This window comes from Morone saxatilis, unplaced genomic scaffold, assembly GCF_004916995.1.
Source record: "Morone saxatilis isolate NCDOM2014 unplaced genomic scaffold, NCSU_SB_2.0 Contig0, whole genome shotgun sequence".
Lineage (NCBI taxonomy): Eukaryota > Metazoa > Chordata > Actinopteri > Moronidae > Morone > Morone saxatilis.
In genome coordinates, this window is record NW_023339650.1 from 11,694,749 (window position 1) to 11,715,060 (window position 20,312).

A 20,312-nucleotide genomic window follows, 5' to 3' on the forward strand; every position below is an offset into this window, starting at 1 on the left:
ATCCAGTTTCTCTCTCTCTGGTATTCGAGGATGGGCAGCAATACCCGAGACGTTAATTGTCTTGGCATAATACAATGACATGAGGAAGACAGCACAGCACCAACTGGAAGGTCCAGTCTTTTTCTGTCTTCAAAGAACCGCAGGAAGTGAAACAACGCATTGTCTTTTGTGGGGTTTTTTTTTTTTCTTCAATGAAGAGCGTTCCACAGTGGGCGTGGCTCTGCGGTCACCGACTCACATGCTGACCTCTGATTGGCTGTCAGCCGAATGGTCACGCTGCGGTCAACCAGTAACCTCAATCGTAACCTCTCGAAGCCCCGCCCCTCGCAAACACTGCAACAAGTGCATTAATGATGCTCGGCCAGCTCAATCCTCCAAGAAAAGACCTCCTTTAGCTGCAATCAGCGGCGAAATCATCAGCTCTTACTTGAGAGACGTCGGGAGACAGCGGAGGAATCTGTTTTTATTTTTACTACCTCCCGGGTTTTGCCGGTCGATGAAAGCGAGATTGAAAACGGCGGAGCTTGCGCAATTTTAAGAAGAAGTTTATCAGTGAGCTTCGGGGAGCTAGCTTGAGTCGCTAGCGCAAGTGTGTTTAAGAAGTCACCCAGCCATTTGTCTTCAATATGCTGCGGGGTAACTAGTTAGTTTTTTGTTTTGTTTGTTTGTGCCCGACATGTTTATGAGAGAGGACGAGGAGTGCGAGGCAGCGGGAGCCCAGAGAAAGCCGGGACTACTTCACCATGGCTGAACAACACAAACAGCTGCTCTGTTGATGTGAGGAAGAAAAAGAGTCAGGACTATGAGCAGGGTGAGCAAAAAGTTTATATTCGAGTCACTGCTAACTAGTTTAATTCCCACATAAACCCGTGTGATATAATAATAATAATTCCTTTTTAAATGATCCATAATAAGCACAGTACAGTTGCTTTGATTCTTGTGTTCTTGGTTGAAATGGGACCAGAGGGGGTTATTGTAGTGCATTACAGCCGGGGTTGTTATAGTGATGTGGGAGATGCCAGGCCGTGCAGGGAGTTGGTGAGGGAGGGGTAAGAGGGGAGGGGAGGGGGTTGCACCAGCTACAAAGAGCTTTATGGCCAAAGAAAGTTAATTAATGCAGAAATAAATAAGCAGTTTGGCCCCGAGTTCTTTATGAGCTTAGAAAAAGTACTCTGTGTAATCCCCTTTCATAGCTCCTTGTATTCAGATTCCACTTCATTCTTAGCATGTACTAACTTAGATACACTTCTTGCAGGTGTCTTGCAGTCATCTCTGCAGTTCAGTCACAATTAATTAACCTGTTCTTGGCTCCCAGATGGACTTTTATACTAGAGCTCAACTTTGGTTGTCTAGATCAAAGATTGAGGGGTAATCTGTGCTTTATAGAGGGTGTATAAAATCATCTTTTTTTTTTTACAACAGGACTAAACAACTACAATATACTTTTACACTAGGCTACTCTCTAGTTCATACCGAGTTGTAATTCTGTCTAATGAGGGCTGTGTGTCTGTAACTTTATGAACTTAAGTCCATAAAACAAACTTTAACCAGCCCCTTTTCAGTGCTGTGACTTGGTCAAAAAGGTCATTTGTCTCAGGGAATTACTATGAACCACTTCAGAGCTCACGTTCAATTGTCTCAGATCCCTCTAATAATATTAGAGGGTTTTAACTGTTGAGAGGTTTTCTGTTCTTGTGGTTTTTGAATGTTGATGGAGCAGCCTCATGGTTATTGTTGCACCGCTGTCAGGATACACTGTTGAATGCTGACAACGAGGCTCAGTGGTGTTTTGTCCTCTCTAAGCCTTGTGCACTGTGTGGTATTAGATTTCTGTCTGACTGTCTCTATGACAGTCCACAGCAGATCAGGTGAGTAAGTGGCTGCCTGTGTCAGGATGGTGACACTCCCTGGGTTGGCCCGTACCTGTACTTCCCACGCTATAGAAAGGGGCGTGGTGTCTCCCAATCTCCTTCTCCATGCCAGATGAAAAAATGAGGAACTAGGTCATGGCCAAATATGAGACTTTAACCAGGAAATCGAACCAGCAGCATGTGTGCTCACCTGATCCTGATGGGACATGTTGTCTGTTTCAAAATACTGAGATCACAAAAGAGGTGACATATTTCTTATGAATAGTGTTCGTGGAATTTTAGCCTGTACCTCCTTAAAGGGCCGTTGTGTAACAATTAGGAGGATCTGTTGGCAGAAATTAAATATAATATTCACAGATGTGGTTTCATTAGTGTACAAAGAAAATAAGATTCATACGTGTTACTTCAGAATGAGAGGGAGTACGTCTTCTTCTGAGGAATCAACCTTGTTGAACTGTCATGTTTCTACAGAAGCCAAACCAAACACTGGCTCTAGATAGGGTTTTTTTTTTTTTTTTTCTTGCATTTTTCTTAAGTTTCACCCCCCCGCAGTGAAGCCCTAGTGGGCTGTTTACAAGCTTTGGGTGTCACTCTCAAGTCAGTGCCGAATAGCCTGATTAGGCTATCATGTGTAGATGAAACCAGTCCTATACACAGACTGGTAAAGCTCCACTAATCAGATTATAACTAGGATGGATAAGGAATAAGATATACACACTCAAGCACACACACTCCCACTCCCACACACTTGTCCCTCCCAAAGTAGTAGATTTCCGTCAGTTTTCTTGCTGACACTCATTTATTTCTTGGAAACAGGCTGTAAGTTCAGCTAACAAGCATCAAGGCTTAAGATTTGAATATGAATTCCAGATATTTAATACTAAATGTTGTCAAGTGTTTCTTAATCTTGCCAGATACTTAGAAATCCATAAACATGAACTCATTTACCTGAAAGACAACATACAGTGAACCTTTTCTCTCGTACTGGACATATGTTCAGCTTAAGTTTCACAGAACCCTTGTTACGCACACTGATTTAGCTCTTCAGCCAATCTGTTCCTTAAACCATTACATCTGAGAAGTGCGTCTTCCTCACAGCTTTCATTCATCGAGACAGAAAGACAACCAGTAAAGTGACAGCTTACAAAGGAATGGCGGTGTTGCTCCAGGGTGGTTGTGTCTGTCTCAGAGTTAAGCCAGAGAATGGAAAATGACAGAAAAGCTTACTTTCCCTTGATACTCCCTGTCTGCTGCTCTTTTAATTTAATGCTCAGTTCATTTTGGCCTAATGAGATTTATCCTAGCCTCAGGCAGGACATACCTCTGCAGAGGTAAACTATGGGTAGGAGGTCACTTATCACTATGCATTTATGACTCCTTACATAACCGCCTGGGTTTTCTAGCCAAACAGGAAGGGAGTCAATGATTTAAAAGCCTTCCTCCCTGCTCAGCACTGTGCACGCGTGCGTGTACGCACACACACATGCACATGGGCTCGGTGCACCATGAGAAAGGATGCTCTAACTAATTGTGCGTGTGTTTTTGGAGTGCATGCTTTAAGACCTTGTATACATGTTTATGAATCTGGGTGCGTGTTCATCTTCGTCTCCGGGAGTCTAATCTGCGGCTGGCTCCAGCTGGCTGCCGTGTGTGTGGGGGGGGGAACTCCTCCCTGAGCTCTTAATTAACTCTGGACCAGGGCCCCAGAGTGCCGCTCCCATCCACAGTTAGGCAGGAGGAAGCCGGAGAGCAACAGTGATCGTGGTGCAGGCAGAGCAAAGATGATATAGGAAAGTTCACCATAGTAAAAGTGATCTGCATTCACAGACAGTAGGGCGTGATAATAACAGATACGTAAGTAATATTTGTCTGAATACTGCAATATGCATAGCTGTAGACATGGATGTAGTAGATGTTTTTTTGCTTTTATATATTTTATTTACATAGCTTATAAACGTTTTAACTTGACTTTTGAGTTAAATTAACAAAATGCATCGTTATGCCTTTCCGTATAACTTATTCCTCTACTATGTATGTATTTTCGACAGTATAAAGATGCAGTGCTTTAAGTAAGAGCAGTACGGTATATTTGATCTCTCAGGTAAAAGCAGCTTTTCATAATTTACCAACTGCAGTCGTCAGTGTTAAACTTGTTTTCTAAATTTGGTCATTATGGATTAACATTTCAATAGTGAAACAAGTGTGTCTACTATACACATCAAAGTTAACATTGTCATGATGCATTCAGTGTAAAAATACTCTTAAAGCTCATAAAGCCATCACCAGTTTTAAAGGACATGGTGAAAAGTCACAGACACTAACATGCTGTAGAGTTATTTAAATCAGAGTGCATATAAAGTGTTTATGTTTTCGGTCTGTGTTGTGTTGTGTTGTGTTGTGTGTCTTTTTGTGAAATCACCGCCTGCACCAGCTTGGTTCTGACTAACGACACTGCCAAGTATTAGTAGACACCAACTGGCCTGTGACAGTTGGCGCCAGGTTTAGGGAGAATGCAGAAAGGTGTTGAGGGATAGCGCAGTTGGTAGAGTGGCTGATAGCAAGAGGTGAGTACTGAAAACAAAAACAAGCCCCCGGAGCTGTAGAAATTCCTCTCCTATCTCCTATCTTTCTGCTTGAAAAATAGATGGAATAATTGATCCCGTCTATTTTTCCAGTTGCTACTCAACGTGATTCTTCAGTGGCCGGAGGAGGAGGAGGAAAGTACAAGAAGACAATTCAGCATAGCTTTGAAAGCAGCACATTGTTCACGAGGGGTGTTTACTGTCTGTCAGCAGCGGTGCTTGGCAGCGGTGGCTCTGTGTTTACATAAGTGTTCGGTGTGATGGAGCGAGCTGGTTGAAGTGACAGCAGATTCCACAGTGAGTTTGACTGAGAAAGCCCATCTGCTGCTAGTCATGTGGACGGGAGGTATGGGAGCGTTCCAGGATCCCTGCAACTCCCCGCATGTGTACATAGCAGTCAGAGGAAGCAACACTGCCATCGAAGCTTAAAAAATGCCTTCAGGATAGATTGATGCTGACAAAATCCCAAGATCTTTAATTTAATCCCTGAATAATAATAATAACAATATACTGGGGGTGACTATTTGTGTTGTTAAGAGACATTTTTGTGTAAAACAATCAGCAGTAATGTGGCTACACTTTATTTTAACACCCCCTTTTTAGCATTTATAAGCAGTATATAAACAATTAATTAATGGTTTATAACCCACTGCAATGTGAATGAAATTCCTTCCTGGGAAGCATCCATAACTGTACAATAATTTAACATATTTACTGTAAACACACTCACATTATATCTGTGTTTAACGACATTATAGTGTGCTGTAAACAATTTATCATATGTTTATATTCTGCTTATAAATGATAAATAGGGGTATTAAAGTAAGTGTTAGTGTCACTACAGTGATAATCCATAAAATTGTTCCATATAACTGTAATTATGTCGATGTCCTAATAACTAAAATCAGAGATTATGTCTGTTCTCACATCATAATATTATTACAGCCACATATATCATCACAGTCTGTATGACAGACAGGTTGGTCGTATTTAGTGAACTATTCTGGAAAATGGCAGACTTGCTAAACTATTAGTCCTCTCACAGGTGAACTTGCGGGCAAATGTTGTTTTAGAAACATGAATTCTTTGTAGGTCTGGAAAAGTGTGGAAAAGTAGTCTCTATATTTATAGTAAAAATCTTTCTATCTATCAAAAAATTTTAGACTATTTGTTAGTCAGTTGCCAGCTACAGAGGGACTATGATGTGTCATTATGTAACATTTTAGTCAAAACTGTTGAATCCAGTCATAAAAGAGATGTGGGGAAAGTGTGACATTTTGAAACAGACTCGAGGCCTTTTTCATGGAGACATCACAGGACATGTCACAGTAGGAAAAGCACATGTGTAAATAACAAAATTAACGATGGCTGAATTCCATTTAGCGGCAGCAGTTCCCGAGTCCTGGTATTGTTGATGCTGGCTCACTGGGACACTTGACTAAAACAGAGCAGAATTGTTGTTTGTAACACCTGTTCTTTACCTACTGTGTGCCTTGTGAAAAGGGCCTTTTGGCACAGTGAGGACTCTCTGTGTGTGTGTCTGTGTGTGTGTGTCACCGATTTGAAGACCACACAACCCTCCTCCTCACCATCACCTCATCTACGTAATCTGGAGAAAACTGGGCAATTTATTACATTAATCACAATGGATTAGCAAGTTTCATTGCTTAGTCACGCTCACAAAGCCCCACTTCAAAGGCTCACTGCTATGAATCACACACACACACACACACACACACATACTCGCATAAAGCTGAACTTAGCACAACACCACCCTAACCTGGGCCTCAGCTCTCCTTGGACGTTGAAATACAGCACCAAGGACAAATGCATGTAGTGTTCTCCGTGCAAGATGGCCTACTCCTCTGGACCCTGCACACTGAGGGATATTCGTCTTTCTGTTTATTTATGTCTCTTCCTTTACTTCTTTATTCTTCCGCTCTTACATGCAAACACAGATGACACAATACTGTAAATACACAGTAGTTCATTTGATGCTTTCAACCCTTTAAGCGTCATTCATACTAATGAGTTCTTTTTTGTTTTATTCAGTTTATTTATTTTCTCTTTCTAGTTATCTGAAGTTGTCTGACCTGATTTGATCTAATCAGCAACTTTAATCTCTCCATAGCAACCTTTTGAATATGACCATTAATTCCTCTAAAAAGCAACATGCAAAAATCACTAAAATGAATGTCTGTTTGGTTTTGCAGGCAGACCAGAAGGACAGGGTCTTGTCCACAAGCGAAGACCCTCTCCCGTGCCTCCACAACTCTAAAGCTGACCCACTGATCCGAAGCCGACCCCTCAGTGATATTTACCCATTCCACAGTCATGCTGACAGAAGTGCAGTGCCATATCTGCTGTCTGGGTGTGGTGCCCAAGTACAGCCGATGACTGCAGGTCTTGAGGAAAACAGATTGAATGGCATCAACTCTTCTGCCTGGACCAACCCTGTTATAGGTCAGCCTGACGGAAAGACTTACTCCTCGAGAATTATGAAGCTTTTTTCTAACTCGAGGAAGGGCCCTGTCCCTGCTCACAGTCCGAACACTGACAGTTCCACCTCAACCCACAGCAGCGGCAGCGACAGCAACAGCGGCCCCCAGTCCTGGTCAGGAATTGGTGTTGTGGACTCTTTCAAAAAGCTCCGCTCCTCTGTGCTGCAGGGTATACAGAGTAGAGGGGCAATCAACAATGATGGAGAGCACGTCCCCTCATCAAATCAGGAAATTGCTAATGGCACAGTTGTGTCCAACACAAACCCTGGTCCAGATGATGCAACAAATGATTTAAAGGTCACAGAAGGATACAGTGTGTCTAATGGAATTTTTACTGATCAAAAGTTAGCTGTAATGAGCCAGTGTGGATCAGATATTGAGGACTACGATGATGAGGACAATGACGGTGCAGATGGTCTCACGCGCAACACACGATTCTCAAGGAGTATCAGGAGAGCGTACGGAGCAGGGCGCATCTCTTTACTCGACACAGGGAACGGGAGACTAGCGGGAACCAGCACAAATGAAGCTGCAGGCACTCAGAAACCAGATCAGAAAACTATGGCAAACACCCAAACAGAGAAAATGAATGAGAACACAAATGTGAAGGTGCTGAGCAGACTGAGCAAAAGCGCAGAAAATCTTCATATATTTAAGGCACCGTTCAGACGCAAAGCCCCATCTCCTGGTCGTCCTTCGCTTCAGGAAGAGCCCCAGAGCACTAGCGTATCAAACGGGACACCAAACATCCAGAGGACAGCCAGCGCCTCCTCAGTGGACCTCCGGGGCCACGCTGTTAGCCGCAGGAAGAGCCCCGTGAAGACCAAAGGGCCGATGCTCAAGCTAGTAGGCAGCGTGACTGACCTGACTGTCCGACGCAGGCAAAGTCCCTCTCCCAGCCCCACCTCTCCATCTCTCATGTCACCCCTGACTCGTCTCCATGACGACTACTCCCGCCGCGTGCCTTGCCTAACGACCGGTGAGCGACAGCGCCGGCCCTCGCCCGTCAGAGCCCGGGTCCTGTCTGTCGGACACACCCCTCTGGTTCATCCACAGCCTGAATGTGATGTCGGCCCACAGCAGCACCAGGTCCTTATCGGCCCGGTTTGTGTGGAGCCCCCGGAGAGAGCAGAGCAGACTTCACCTGCTGTCTCTGCTCATTATGAATCGCTGACTGTAGCCACAACAGGTGCGACAGAATGCGATACACCTCCACTCAGCCAAAAAGAGCCTTCACAACAACAAGAACAGACTGAGGTCAACATGCTACCAAATGAGGTAACTTGGAAAATCATGTGCATAAAGCTCACAGGGGTCTGATGGGAAGGGATTAAATTGTCTTGTTTCTGAAAGCAGGAAGATTCAGATATTTGACACAATGCAAGGCGTAAAACAGTAATGATGACATCAAGCTAAGTTGTTATCTTCAACTGGTTTGTTCGCATAAAAAGCTTTTCACTGCTTATTATCGACTTAGTAACATGGGATTGGAAATCATTAGATTACAGGCTTTCTAAATAGTTTCAAAGAGGAAGGAAGTACTGGAAGACAGTGGAAATAATCTAGAACAGCATTATCATTAAAAGCTGCCAATCTTCCAGTTGAATGCCATTGACCCTTGTCTTAGGAAATGCAGCATCACACCTCCGAGAAGTGATCTTTGAATCTTGCATGATTCGAACCTACTGTGATAAGTTCTCCTGTCAGCGTATTACTCGTCAGTACGGAGTTCATACAGTATGCTAAAATAAAATGCTGTGTGTGTGTCCAAAGTCCCTTTCAGTGCCGAATAAATAATGGCATAGGCGTAACCGTTCATCAATGTCCTTTTCCTGTCAGTTGTGTTTGATATACTGACTTCGGCTCGAGCAAGGTCACATGCCGAAGCCAGCTGTTCTGTGCTACCAGGCACACTGAAGGAGCAGACAGAGTTAATGATTAGGCTTTGTTTATGATTAGTGGCCCTTGCGCAAAAACAGCTCCATAGTCCTGTTGGTGTGGGAGGGGAAGGCAGCTGATTGAGTACGTCCCCCACCTCACGTCTCCCCCTTCCCTGTCGCTGTAGCCCAGTGGATCAAAGTCCAGCACCATGGAGACTGGGCCTGGGACAGCTAGCAGCACCATCAGGTAGACAGGCCCATAAACACAGTTATAGTGCAATTTGTTTTTGTCTAAGAGTAGGATTTTGCTTTTGAAGATGAACCGGAAGAATCAGATTTGTTTACTTTAAAAATCAAGTGGCTTTTACTGGCCTTAAAAAAAAGAGAGAGAGAGACTCGGCCTTGGGGGCACATGCCAGTCTGTGTTTGTGTGTGTTTCACAATGGTGTTAGTTCACTGTGTGCCTTTCCAGTGTATATGCCGGGGACAGGACCCAGACCGAGAAAACCAAGAGGTGAGATTTGATATGGCTGACTAAGAGACTTAGAACAACAATTTCCAAATGAATAACCGTCAATATTTGACCGTTGAGTATACAATAGCTGCTGACATGCAATATGATAACATTTAATTGTGGAATATTTGTGCAGTTTCTGTTGCAGTTCTTGTTTGAACTTGATAAGCATAAGGGTTTATTGTTTTCAAAATGTGGAGCCTATCAGTGTGAACTTGAATATTTTCACATCATAATCAATTTTTCTCACGAGAATCCTGATAAAGTTCATTGAAATAGTTTCACACTGATTCTTGTGGTTCTGCCTTGACATCCAACCAAGACAGTTGCTTCTAGTTGGAGCTTTTTATGACTTGCAGTACCATTTTGCTCTGTTTCTGATTAACAGATGTTATCCCCAGCAGACATTATGTTCTTCATTTTTGTACATTGCAGGTCATTACACAGGGGAAAGTCAATATCATCATTCTTATTGAGTTTTCAACTTTTTCCTTTGATCCCTAGGTGACGCCAGACCAACAAGGGTCAGAAACACTTCTCCATACGGAAGACGTCTCTCCAACCGCCAGCAGCACCCCTCCTATCTCTCCGACATGCCTCTCGGAGTCACCCACGTCGCCCACAGACGCAGCCGCGGCTTCCACGGAAACGACCTCCATCAAGTCCAGACGAAGGAGTGGCCGCCCGAGACCGCGGCCCATCTCTGACTACGGGCAACTCATTTCCAGGAAGCACTCTATTCCCGAGGAAGTGGCAGAACTGCTTGCTGAAGAAAGGACAGCAAATACATCATTGCATAAAGACTGCAGTGGTGATGACGCATGTGGGAATGAAGGGAGCCCCGAGAGCGTGAACGGAGACACTCAGGGCAAGAAGCTGCGGCCAATCTCAGTGATAGGCGTTGTGGATCTGTTCTCTCCTGATGCTGAAGAGAAGGATGACCGCCTTCCTTCTGTAAGCCTACACAGTTAAAGTTTAGACCTACTAGAAGAGTTTATGAAAAAATTGAAGAGGCTGGTTGAATTCCCACCCCCTTCCATATAAACTGGAAATGTCTTTCAGTCAAGTGTTGAATTAAGGTTGTTTTTTAGGCTGATATAGTTGCCAATGAAGGAGGAAAATGGGGAAAGATGCAAACTAGTCCTTTAAAAACATTTTCCTACTTTTTAAAGCTTAAACTATATACTGATAAATTCTTACCTTATAAAATGAAAACTACTGTACTTTTTGTTGCATCTCTCTGCCTCCTTTCTTGTTCTCTCTTACTACTGCACTACAGGCTTAAAATACCAAAAAAGGTCCAAAGTCCAAAAAATAATTGTGTCTTATCTATGAGTGTAATCTGTCAAGAGGTTTGCAGGCTTTATTTCTCAGGTAGGTGGTAAAGGCCAGAGAAAGTGAGCTCTTTCTAAATCCCAGGATCTGTTTTCTTGTCTCTCTCTCTGCAGCCCCTGTCGCGACCGCCCATCCCCTCCCACCAGGTGCCCCCCTACAGAGGAGTGTCAGCCAGGTTTCGCCCCTCTGCCCTCTCCCAGAGCACCCCCATCGGACTAGACCGCGTTGGACGGCGTAAGCTCCACAGAGTGCTCAGCGGTGAGAACTTTGGTTGTTGCGGAGCTCATATTTTAAGTCTGTGGGAAAGTTGAGTCTGGGAATGTCAATAAGTGTGTTGGAGGAAAACGTTGGTGTGGAGCCAGGTGTGGGTGTGCCTGCATCTGTGGCTTGTTTACTGGATTGTTTAAATCTTGACAGAAGGTTTTCAGCCCGATGTATATGTTGCAGATGGTATGTCTGAGTGCTCGGCGACACTTGATGACAGCGTCAGCGAGGAGGAGGAGGGCAGCTTTGATGAGCTCGCTGATGTCACGCCCTACCTCCAGCCAGGGGTGGAGCTCTCTGAGCTCAACGAGGTGAGGCTGAGGAGGGAAAGTTGTGTCACGTTGCAACACTCACCAATATCTTCTCCAAGAATGTGTATCGGATTTATGATGTAACATTTATCTTGTCATAAGCATGACTCGTGAACAGCCATGTGAAAATGTTTTCTGTGTGTGTGTTTTCAAGATGTTTGGCCGCAGTTTAACAGAACAGACAACCACTGCAGTGTCCACAAGTCTAGATATAATCTTACATGTTAGACACAGGCTTAAGCTGCATGTAATTGTGTCTTTATCTTATCTGTGTGTGTGTGCTACTCAGTGGATAAACTGTGGCCACACGGTATATGCTGAGGCTCTCTGGGACCATGTGACCATGGAGGAGCGGGAGCTGGCTTTCAAAGCTGGGGATGTTATCCGTGTCCTGGATGCCTCAAATAACGACTGGTGGTGGGGCAGGGGGCCTGACAGGGAGGCCTGGTTCCCCTCCAGCTTTGTAAGGGTAAGTGGACTTCCTGACCTACGTGTCTGAGGCATGTTTGCTCTCCAGCAGCACAGAAAAGACTTGTAAACTGGCTTAGCTCCAAACAGACCTCAGTAGCCCTCTTAACAGTGTGTGTGGAAGGGTTCAAACCGCAGAGGTTCAACTGGTTTCTGTGGTGACCAGAGCTGATTGACAGTTGAGTCTTAATTAGGCACACTGTGGTTACCATGGTGAGGTTATTTGATTGGCAGATGGGCGTCTGCTGTGTAATTGCTTGTAGCTGAATCAATGTTGCTGAACAGGAGCTGGTTAAACCTGTGCATGTTGTTGCCATAGTGATGTAGAGTAGAGTTTTCATAGTTTAAATAGTTATCGTTTTCCTTTTTGTAATTGTTTGTTTCGTGTATGAGCTTGAAATTTTATTTAATGTCATTAAATCACAAAAATGTGTCCAGGTTCATCTGTCAAATATATGTATTGTTTACTTATATAAGATAAATATTTGGGATAAATATGTTTTGGAAATCCTGCCTTGTAGTTAGCTTTCAGCAAAGAGACTTTATGATTTAAAGGCTGCTCAGGAGGTCCCATTGTGTGTGTGATGGATGTGTTTCAGGTGCGAGTGAACCAGGAGGACTCGAGTGCAGAAAGTGTGGAGAGCGTGGCGGACCAGGAAGATCCAACTCCCAGGGACACACACAGCTCTCAGCACAAGGAGCAGATGAGAACCAATGTTGTTCAGGAGATCATGAATACTGAACGCATCTACATCAAGCACCTAAAAGACATCTGTGAGGTACAGGCCTCCAAATATAAGCCTTCTGTCATATTCATCCTTTTATTTAATCTGTTAAGCAGTCCTATGTTCTAAAGACTGTCAACTTTTTATAATAAAGTATTTAGAATAAGCTATATTTGTGTTTCAGATATGATCTAACCATCTAGCACCTCCTGTTGGTCAGTATTTGAACTATTTTCATACCTTCTGTCAGTGTAGTCAGCGTGTTGTTTTTGTTTGTTTTGTTAACTTTAACCAGGGTTACATCCGTCAGTGCCGTAAACACCCAGACATGTTTACTGAGCTGCAGTTGAAGACCATCTTCAGCAACATAGAGGACCTCTACAAGTTTCAGAGGCAGTTTCTCAGAGACCTGGAGAAGAAGTACAACAAAGACCAACCACATCTCAGTGAAATAGGCTCCTGTTTTCTCTTGCAGGTAGTTGCTACTCTCAAAAAACATTTCCCCAAGTCACTTTGTAACTCATTATTTACTTCAGTAGTCCTAAAAATGTTTTTTTGTTTTTATTCCTAAGGGAGAGGGCTTCTCTATCTACTCGGACTACTGTAATACTCATCCAGCCGCCTGCGCTGAGTTGCAGCGTCTCATGAAGTTGGGCAAATATAAGCATTTCTTTGAGGCCTGCCGGCTCCTCCAGCAGATGATCAACATTTCCATTGCGGGTTTCTTGCTCACACCTGTCCAGAAGATCTGTAAATATCCCCTACAGCTGGGAGAACTGCTCAAGTACACCCCAAAAGACCACAGGTACTCTTCTGGAAATGTATAACTTCACTACTGCAACCCCACTTAAATATATGTAAAATAGTATACAATATATGGCTCTTAAGCTGTCACTTACAGTGTCACAACGGGAGCCAACAATGCTTGTTGCTATAGATACATTAAAGTACAACAACCACATTTTTTGCCAGTTAATCACATAATGAAGACAGTTTGACTTGATAAGGCTGTTGTCTCTGAAGCATTACTTTACGTTTGGCTTTACAATGAAAGCTATTAGTGAGTAGCTACAAAGACACTCTAACATTAACCAATTCAATAACCAACAATTGGTTTATTCATTAATAGGTTCATCTGCAGTTACAGCAATCTTTATAATGTTCAGAAACATTTTACCTGAAGTAAAGAATTCCTGGTGGTTCCAGAGGATTGATAACTTACTTACTTTTCCCTGATTGAGATTGAAGTGTTACTGTAAATGGAAATGTCCTTTCTATCAATTTAATGTCTAAGGTGGACCCTGTGCTCATTGTTCCTTTGCTGATTTATTGCAGTGACTACAGCGGAGTGAGCAAAGCGTATGAGGCTATGAAGAATGTGGCCAGTCTGATTAATGAAAGGAAGAGACGGCTGGAGAGTGTCGACACCATCGCTCACTGGCAGGTGGCCATTCTACACTGGGAGGTGATGATGACTAATCAATATTCTTCCATTTTTTACTCTTGTTATTAATTCAAAGTAGACTTTGTGTTTTGCCAACCTCGGGTAGAGATGATTAAATATATTGTATAAATCTTCTGACTCTATATCTATGTAATCATGCTGCAGGGATCTGATGTGCTGGAGCGCAGTTCAGAGCTGATCCACTCTGGCGAGCTGACTCGAATTGTCCGACAAGGCAAAATGCAACAGCGCAGCTTCTTCCTGTTTGACCACCAGTTGGTCTTCTGTAAAAAAGACGTCCTGCGCAGAGACCTGCTCCACTACCGTGGACGGCTGGATATGGACCAGACCGAGGTGTTGGATGTGCCCGACGGGCGGGACCTAGACCTGGGCCTGACCCTGAGGAATGCTCTGCGCCTGCGCAACGCCTCCACTCTGGAGTTTGTGTGCGTGCTGTGCTGCAGGAAGGCCCAGGACAAGAAGAGGTGGCTAGAGGCCTTTGCCAAGGAGAGATACAGAGTCAAGGAAGACCAAGAGATGGGTGAGTTGTGCTGAATTCCTTTCATTCATCACACACAACAGTGGCTGTGGGTAGATGTAAAAAAGAAAAAAAAAAAGGTGTAAACAGGGTGAAAAGATTGTTTGAAGAACAGAGTGGTCGGAAATATTTAGAGCTGAAGGTGTATTTGTGTCTGTTTCTTGGCAGGAATGGAGATCAGTGAAGAGCAAAGAAAACAGGCCATTATTAATGCCAGAAGAGCCAAACAGGGGAAGAACAAAAGTAAGAAAATACTTCATACTGTTTAGTCACTGATGTCATTTTTATAAAACGTTTCATTTGTAATTTTGTGTTTTTGTTCATTTTTTCCATGTTCACCTTTTAGCCATTGGTTACTCTGGTTCTGTCCCACCGCACCACCAAAACCTTCATCCACTTCACCAGCGTCACATCACCATCCCAACCAGCGTGCCTCAGCAGCAGGTCTTTTCACTGGCCGAACCCCCAAAGCGAAAGCCTTATCAACTGTTGTACAGCATCACTCGCAACGCCTTTTTCAGGAAATGAGGCTTTGCTCCCTCATCTTTTTTTTGTTCCTCTCTGTACATGTTCAGAGCACGCCCAAACCGTCCTAAAGACTCAAAGAACACTTTATTTTATTTTTTCCTCTGAATGTACTGTCAAATTCTGTTTTTGTGCCTCATGTGTCTCAATGTGTCTGTTTTTGTTGCATGTTGAAGTTCAGTGCCTACGATCTTGGAAAGGGGGGCACGATTTAAGTGTTAAAATAGTGACTCTGTCCATTTTGTTGGTGTTAAAGATGCTGCTTACTCAAGAGACTCCCCACCCCTTTATCTTATTAATTCCAGCGGAAAGATTTTTTTTTTTAATGTTGATTATGACAACAATGTATATTCTGCTTTTACGTTGACATACATGGTTTTAGTTATTTCACAAAGGCTGGACCCTTTTTTGCTGCGAGTCTGTCAACTCTGAGCACAAAACAGCCAGAGGATAAATAAACTGACACATTCACCTTCCCTGTTAACACTGTAAATAAAACTCTTGTACAAACATACCCAATGAGAACGTTGTCACTAATCTTGTTTGCATATGCAGCTTAACCAGTTCATTTCTGTCCATTGCAGAGTAAATATAGTCGACTGTTGAATATTAGGTCATGTGATTCAGTAGAGGTTGATGAATGAAACATAAGCCATAGGACTCGGAGGAGGTATGTTTCCATCAGCGAGCTCCCTGTTTCTCCACCGCTTGCCTGTGCAGAAGGATCTGGTTTCACACACCTGTTGACTGTGCATCCAGTGTGTTGTGTGGCTCTACACGGTTTGTGTGTCTGCTGCTGTGTTTAATAAGGATTTTTGTTATGAAGGTAAAAGAGGATGGATCTTAATAACCGGAAATCAGGAATTAGATGATAGAGGCTTGAAGAGATGCCTGTGTCATGGGCGCAGAGCACGAGGAGAACGAGCAGAATTGCGGGGATGATAATGCATCTCAACAGGACGCTGCCAGTGTGAGTAAAGATATATATCCCTGACAGTGTTATTTTTTAAGAAGCTCTGTGACTAAAACTACAGTATTTTAAATTATTCTGTCACATTTTTAATCCAGCGCTTTCTCCAGATTAAACCTTGGAGGATTTGAGTGGACAGTCTAGTCTAGTTTACACATCAAAGCCTTTTGAAGTCACATCTTTTGTAATGTTGCTTGATTTAAAAATATGTGTCAAATAGATTAAACTGTGTTTTCCTGTGGGAATCTATACCCGGCTAACTTGTGATGGATGAAGTGCCTCTTGCACAGTATGAGATGACACTGAATGAATAATATATGTGCATTGGGTAACTTAATGAGCACCGAGGGCTGCATCTGATGGAGTTACTGCTGCTGCCAGGCATTCCCCTCCACAGGCTAAAGCGACCAGTAATGGAGCCTCAGTAGCTGTAGACACAAGATCACATCATTTGTGGCAGCTCAACAGCTCAATGTGAATGATTTATTTGATTTTCTGAACGCTGATGTTATTTCATTGTCTACTCTGACATAAAGATTTTGTACTAGTTAAAACACTGCTCACCCATGTCTCAGGGTTGATATTGTTCAGGCCACTGTAATGTAAACCAGCTGACCAGGATAAGGTACAGTGATCAGAGATGAATGGCAGCAATGTGATTATGTTTCTCTGGCAATTTAACCTGCTTATGGTCCTTGTGCCCTTTTGTTCCAATCCTGAGGGCTCTGATACACTTGGCGAGAGATCTACAATATCAGGAGACACTAGTTTCTGCTTTTCATATCACTTCAGCATCATTACCCACATCTCTATTAGAATGCACACAGCTGTCACTGAAGTGACAGCTTGAAAGGGCAAGTAAGAATTACTGCTACCATTATGGCACTTTGCATCACTGTATGAATGTGTCCCCTCCCTCTGGCTGTAGATTGCAGATGTGTCTGTGGAGGTGGCCACCGTTGACCATACTCTGCAGAAACTCTGCCGGAAGTACAGAAAGACTAGACGGAAGCCCAAAGGTCTGAATAGGCTGTGGGCCTATCTGTTGAACGTCCCACACCTTGCTGTCATCGTCACAGCAGTGGTGTTTGTGGTGGTGGTTATTGTGTGGTCACTGCTGTGGGTCTATATATGTAAGTGAAATGATTCTTCTACTTAAATCCCACAAAATGAATACATCAGTATATTTAACGGCGCCATTTATTTTTGATTTCCTTAGTCCGCAGGGAAAGCAACAACGGAGTGTATTTTGCTGGGATGTTCCGCGTTGCCAACGTGGAGTTTATCCCCGAGTACCGCCAGGCAGAATCTCAAGAGTTTGTATCCATGGCAAGCAAGATACAACATGTGGTATGTATCAATGTAACCCTGTTATTTACGTGATTAGTGGTTTAGTGCTGAACATTAAAACTGAGAAAGTCTTAGTGTTAATTGCTGGTGTCTGCCGGTGTAGGTGAGCAATGTGTACAAGATGTCCTCAGTGGCCAGACTCTACAAGCAAGCTGTCATCTCAGACCTCAGGTAGAGTAGCATATTAGTCATTGTCACCGTAAAAAGCTGATATTTTTTATTTAGTTTGTGTTTTTGAGCAGCACAATCTGTTTTCCTCACCCAGTAACAACAAGGGCGGCGTGCTGGTTCATTTCTGGATGGTGTTCGTGGTGCCTCAACTAAAGAGCCCAGCAGTGTGTGAGGAGTGTATAGGAGCCATTTTCAGAGACTCGGTCCATATCAGCATGATGAACAGGTCCTCTGTAGGCTACCTGCTGGGTCTCCCAGTGGATATAGACTCCATCCTCATCAATGGTTCGTTGGTGTGTTTACACATGTATCCTAACTGTGTTTAATAATCCTGAGACTAGACTGATTGTTGTGTTTTACCTGCAGCTGTTCAACGATCAGATTATTCTTCAGGAGCAGGTAGGTGATAATGGCTTAAGTTATCTGTAATAAAAGTTACATTGTACGACATATTTTGAGTTTTTTCTGTCTCTCCTCTCAGGCTCGCAGTGTGTAGAAAATCTGTATGCCAACCTTCCTGGAGCGAGTGTCCCTTTAAACGTCTTCTCGTCATGGGGTGGTGTGAGTTGCCTCGTAAAACTCACCGCTGTCCCCGGCTCTCTGATCCGTCTGACCGTCACCTCGTTCCTCATTGAGCCCAGCGACTGTGTCAGTGATGCCCTGACTGTGTATGACGCTCTGCTGCCCATGAGAGGGCGCATTCTGCACAGGTGAGTCTGCTTCCATTAGACAGCTGATTTCTCTGGGCCTGTTGCCTTACAGACCTCATGGTTCCCCACATATTGCAGCTGCAAGCAATTCAGAAGTTCTCTAAGTTCTGTAAAACACTGAGTATACTAAAGAGAATCTCTGTGCTGCAGGCTGTGTGAGCCAGTGTCCAGCTCCTTCTCCTTGGTGTCTACCTCCAATTTCATGTTACTGTCCTTCAGGATGACTAATGGCAACAAGAGCTTCAGAGGACACTTTGAGGCCATCGCCGAGGAAGGTATGACATTATTTACCTGGTTATTTTATATGCCAGTGGTTCTCTCTATTTGCTTATGTCCACGTAAAATGAAGTAATGTCTGCGTGACACCCCTCAACACATATTTATTACAGGATTGTACATGATTTAAGTGATCATTCCCCTCTCAAATGTAATTAACGAGACCTGAAGGGATCAAATTACCTATGATTTCACAAGAAAAAGGATTATAGAAGTCAGAAAAAAAGAAACATTTCGCATATAAGAAGATCTTTTTTACTCTCCTCTGTTTCATTTATTATCCAGACTCTGGGTGTCTCAGTCCGCAGATTGTCAACCACTGTTATATGCAACATTGCTGTGTAACATACAGTATTTGCTGGAATCCTGAAGCATGTCTCTGTCTCTCTCAGTGTGTATGTCTCAAATTGAGACCCAGTTAGACCCAGACATCACTGGTCAGATCTACAGCCCCTTCCACCCCAGCCTTATGCCCCCACAGTGCTCCTGCACCTGGAGCTTTGAGGTAGCACGCACACACACACACTTGCATGTCTTATCCCGTGACTTAAAATAGCTTTTTATTAATTTCTGTATTGTGTTTATATTTTATTCTAGACCCCTAACAGTGCGTTAGGAGTTGCTCTGCAGTTTCAGAACTATGTATTGAAACCAAAGGACATGAATGGCTGTGACCAAGGCTGGTGGAAAGTCAATGAAATCATGTATGTGGGTACAGCTACATGCATTTGAAAAATCTATTTCATATAATTTTGTCCAAATATGTACAACCATAGATAATATCTCCTTAAGCTAAAAGAAACCATCTTATCAAATACATTATCTAGGGGTTATTTTTACATTGTATTCAATTGTGCATGTACTTATTCAGCCCACAACAACATCCTGTGATGGTTCGTTGATGGTTGCTTTCTTTCCACAGTTTCTGTGGCAGCTACGTGGGACACAACACGGTGTTTCGGATCGCTGACCAAAGCCCCAAGGTGGAGTTTCGCTGCAGCTCACGTAACTCGGTTCAGCCTTTTCAGGCGTCCTACAGCAGCTACAATATCAGCCAACGTAAGCACTGCAGGGCCCAGACTGTGACTCACTCTAACAGCCAGGATACAGCGTAGGAAATGACTGATCAGAGGTGTTTCATTGTACTTGTAGTGTGGATGTGAGTTAATTACTTTGTTTTGAAGTGGATTCTAAAAATTACAACCTTACTACTGCCTTACAGAGAGAAACATTGGAAAAATACACATAAATACATTGTATTTTCATATGAAAAAGAGGGATGAACATTTTTAAATAAAACTACTTTTGTTACTCCACTAAATATATACAATTTTATTAGATTTTAATCTGCATTAATTTCATTTTTTATTTAAAGGGTTTAGTTCTATTTGTCTTCTAGCGTCTTCCCTATCACATGTCTATTATAACCTCTCTTTCCCCACTCATGTGTGCACCAGCCTGTCCAGAGAGCCACTTCCTGTGCTCTACAGGACTTTGTGTGGAGAAGAGTCGACGCTGCGACGGTCTGGACGACTGCCAGGATGAGAGTGACGAGGTCTTCTGCTGTAAGTTGTTGCATAAGTTACATAACACTGATTGTTTAAAAGATTAAGGAAGCATGTGTTTAATTATATTTGCCTGAAGAATCTTGCATTGGAAAAATGTTGTATATGTTCACAGCGAGGCCCACAAAGAACTGTGGGGGCAACAGTCCTCTTCATCCTTTGTTTGTATGCAATGGAGAGACAGACTGCACCAATGGAATAGATGAGCTCAACTGTACTCAGGGTATGAATTTCTACTTTAAAAAGAAAAGTACAATATATATATATATATATATATATATATATATATATATATATATGCCCTTTCACACA

General features: G+C 43.2%; 2 protein-coding genes across 3 annotated transcripts in view; both read left to right on the forward strand.

The window, feature by feature from the left end:
- Positions 1–351: 351 nt before the first annotated feature.
- spata13 (spermatogenesis associated 13) lies at positions 352–15,463 on the forward strand. 2 transcript variants are annotated; one of them, XM_035657708.1, is made up of 13 exons: positions 352–811; positions 6,667–8,232; positions 9,853–10,302; positions 10,797–10,941; positions 11,131–11,258; positions 11,548–11,727; positions 12,326–12,505; positions 12,747–12,926; positions 13,024–13,256; positions 13,787–13,916; positions 14,061–14,436; positions 14,602–14,676; positions 14,780–15,463. In XM_035657708.1, the coding sequence occupies exons 1-13, from the start codon at positions 803–805 to the stop codon at positions 14,959–14,961; spliced, it is 3,834 nt and encodes a 1,277-aa protein (XP_035513601.1). In that variant the 5' UTR covers positions 352–802; the 3' UTR covers positions 14,962–15,463. The 2 variants fall into 2 exon arrangements, with proteins under 2 accessions (XP_035513601.1, XP_035513610.1); XM_035657717.1 differs by lacking the exons at positions 352–811; positions 6,667–8,232 and adding an exon at positions 8,974–9,348.
- Positions 15,464–15,856: 393 nt separating this feature from the next.
- tmprss7 (transmembrane serine protease 7) overlaps positions 15,857–20,312 on the forward strand; it is a 7,876-nt gene continuing 3,420 nt past the window's right edge. The window contains exons 1-13 of the mRNA XM_035652879.1: positions 15,857–15,928; positions 16,857–17,061; positions 17,148–17,278; positions 17,382–17,449; positions 17,544–17,734; positions 17,816–17,848; positions 17,931–18,159; positions 18,310–18,434; positions 18,828–18,940; positions 19,033–19,139; positions 19,358–19,494; positions 19,893–20,000; positions 20,116–20,223. Of these exons, the coding sequence (XP_035508772.1) occupies positions 15,857–15,928; positions 16,857–17,061; positions 17,148–17,278; positions 17,382–17,449; positions 17,544–17,734; positions 17,816–17,848; positions 17,931–18,159; positions 18,310–18,434; positions 18,828–18,940; positions 19,033–19,139; positions 19,358–19,494; positions 19,893–20,000; positions 20,116–20,223 (1,627 nt within the window). The remainder of the gene's footprint in view (positions 15,929–16,856; positions 17,062–17,147; positions 17,279–17,381; positions 17,450–17,543; positions 17,735–17,815; positions 17,849–17,930; positions 18,160–18,309; positions 18,435–18,827; positions 18,941–19,032; positions 19,140–19,357; positions 19,495–19,892; positions 20,001–20,115; positions 20,224–20,312) is intronic.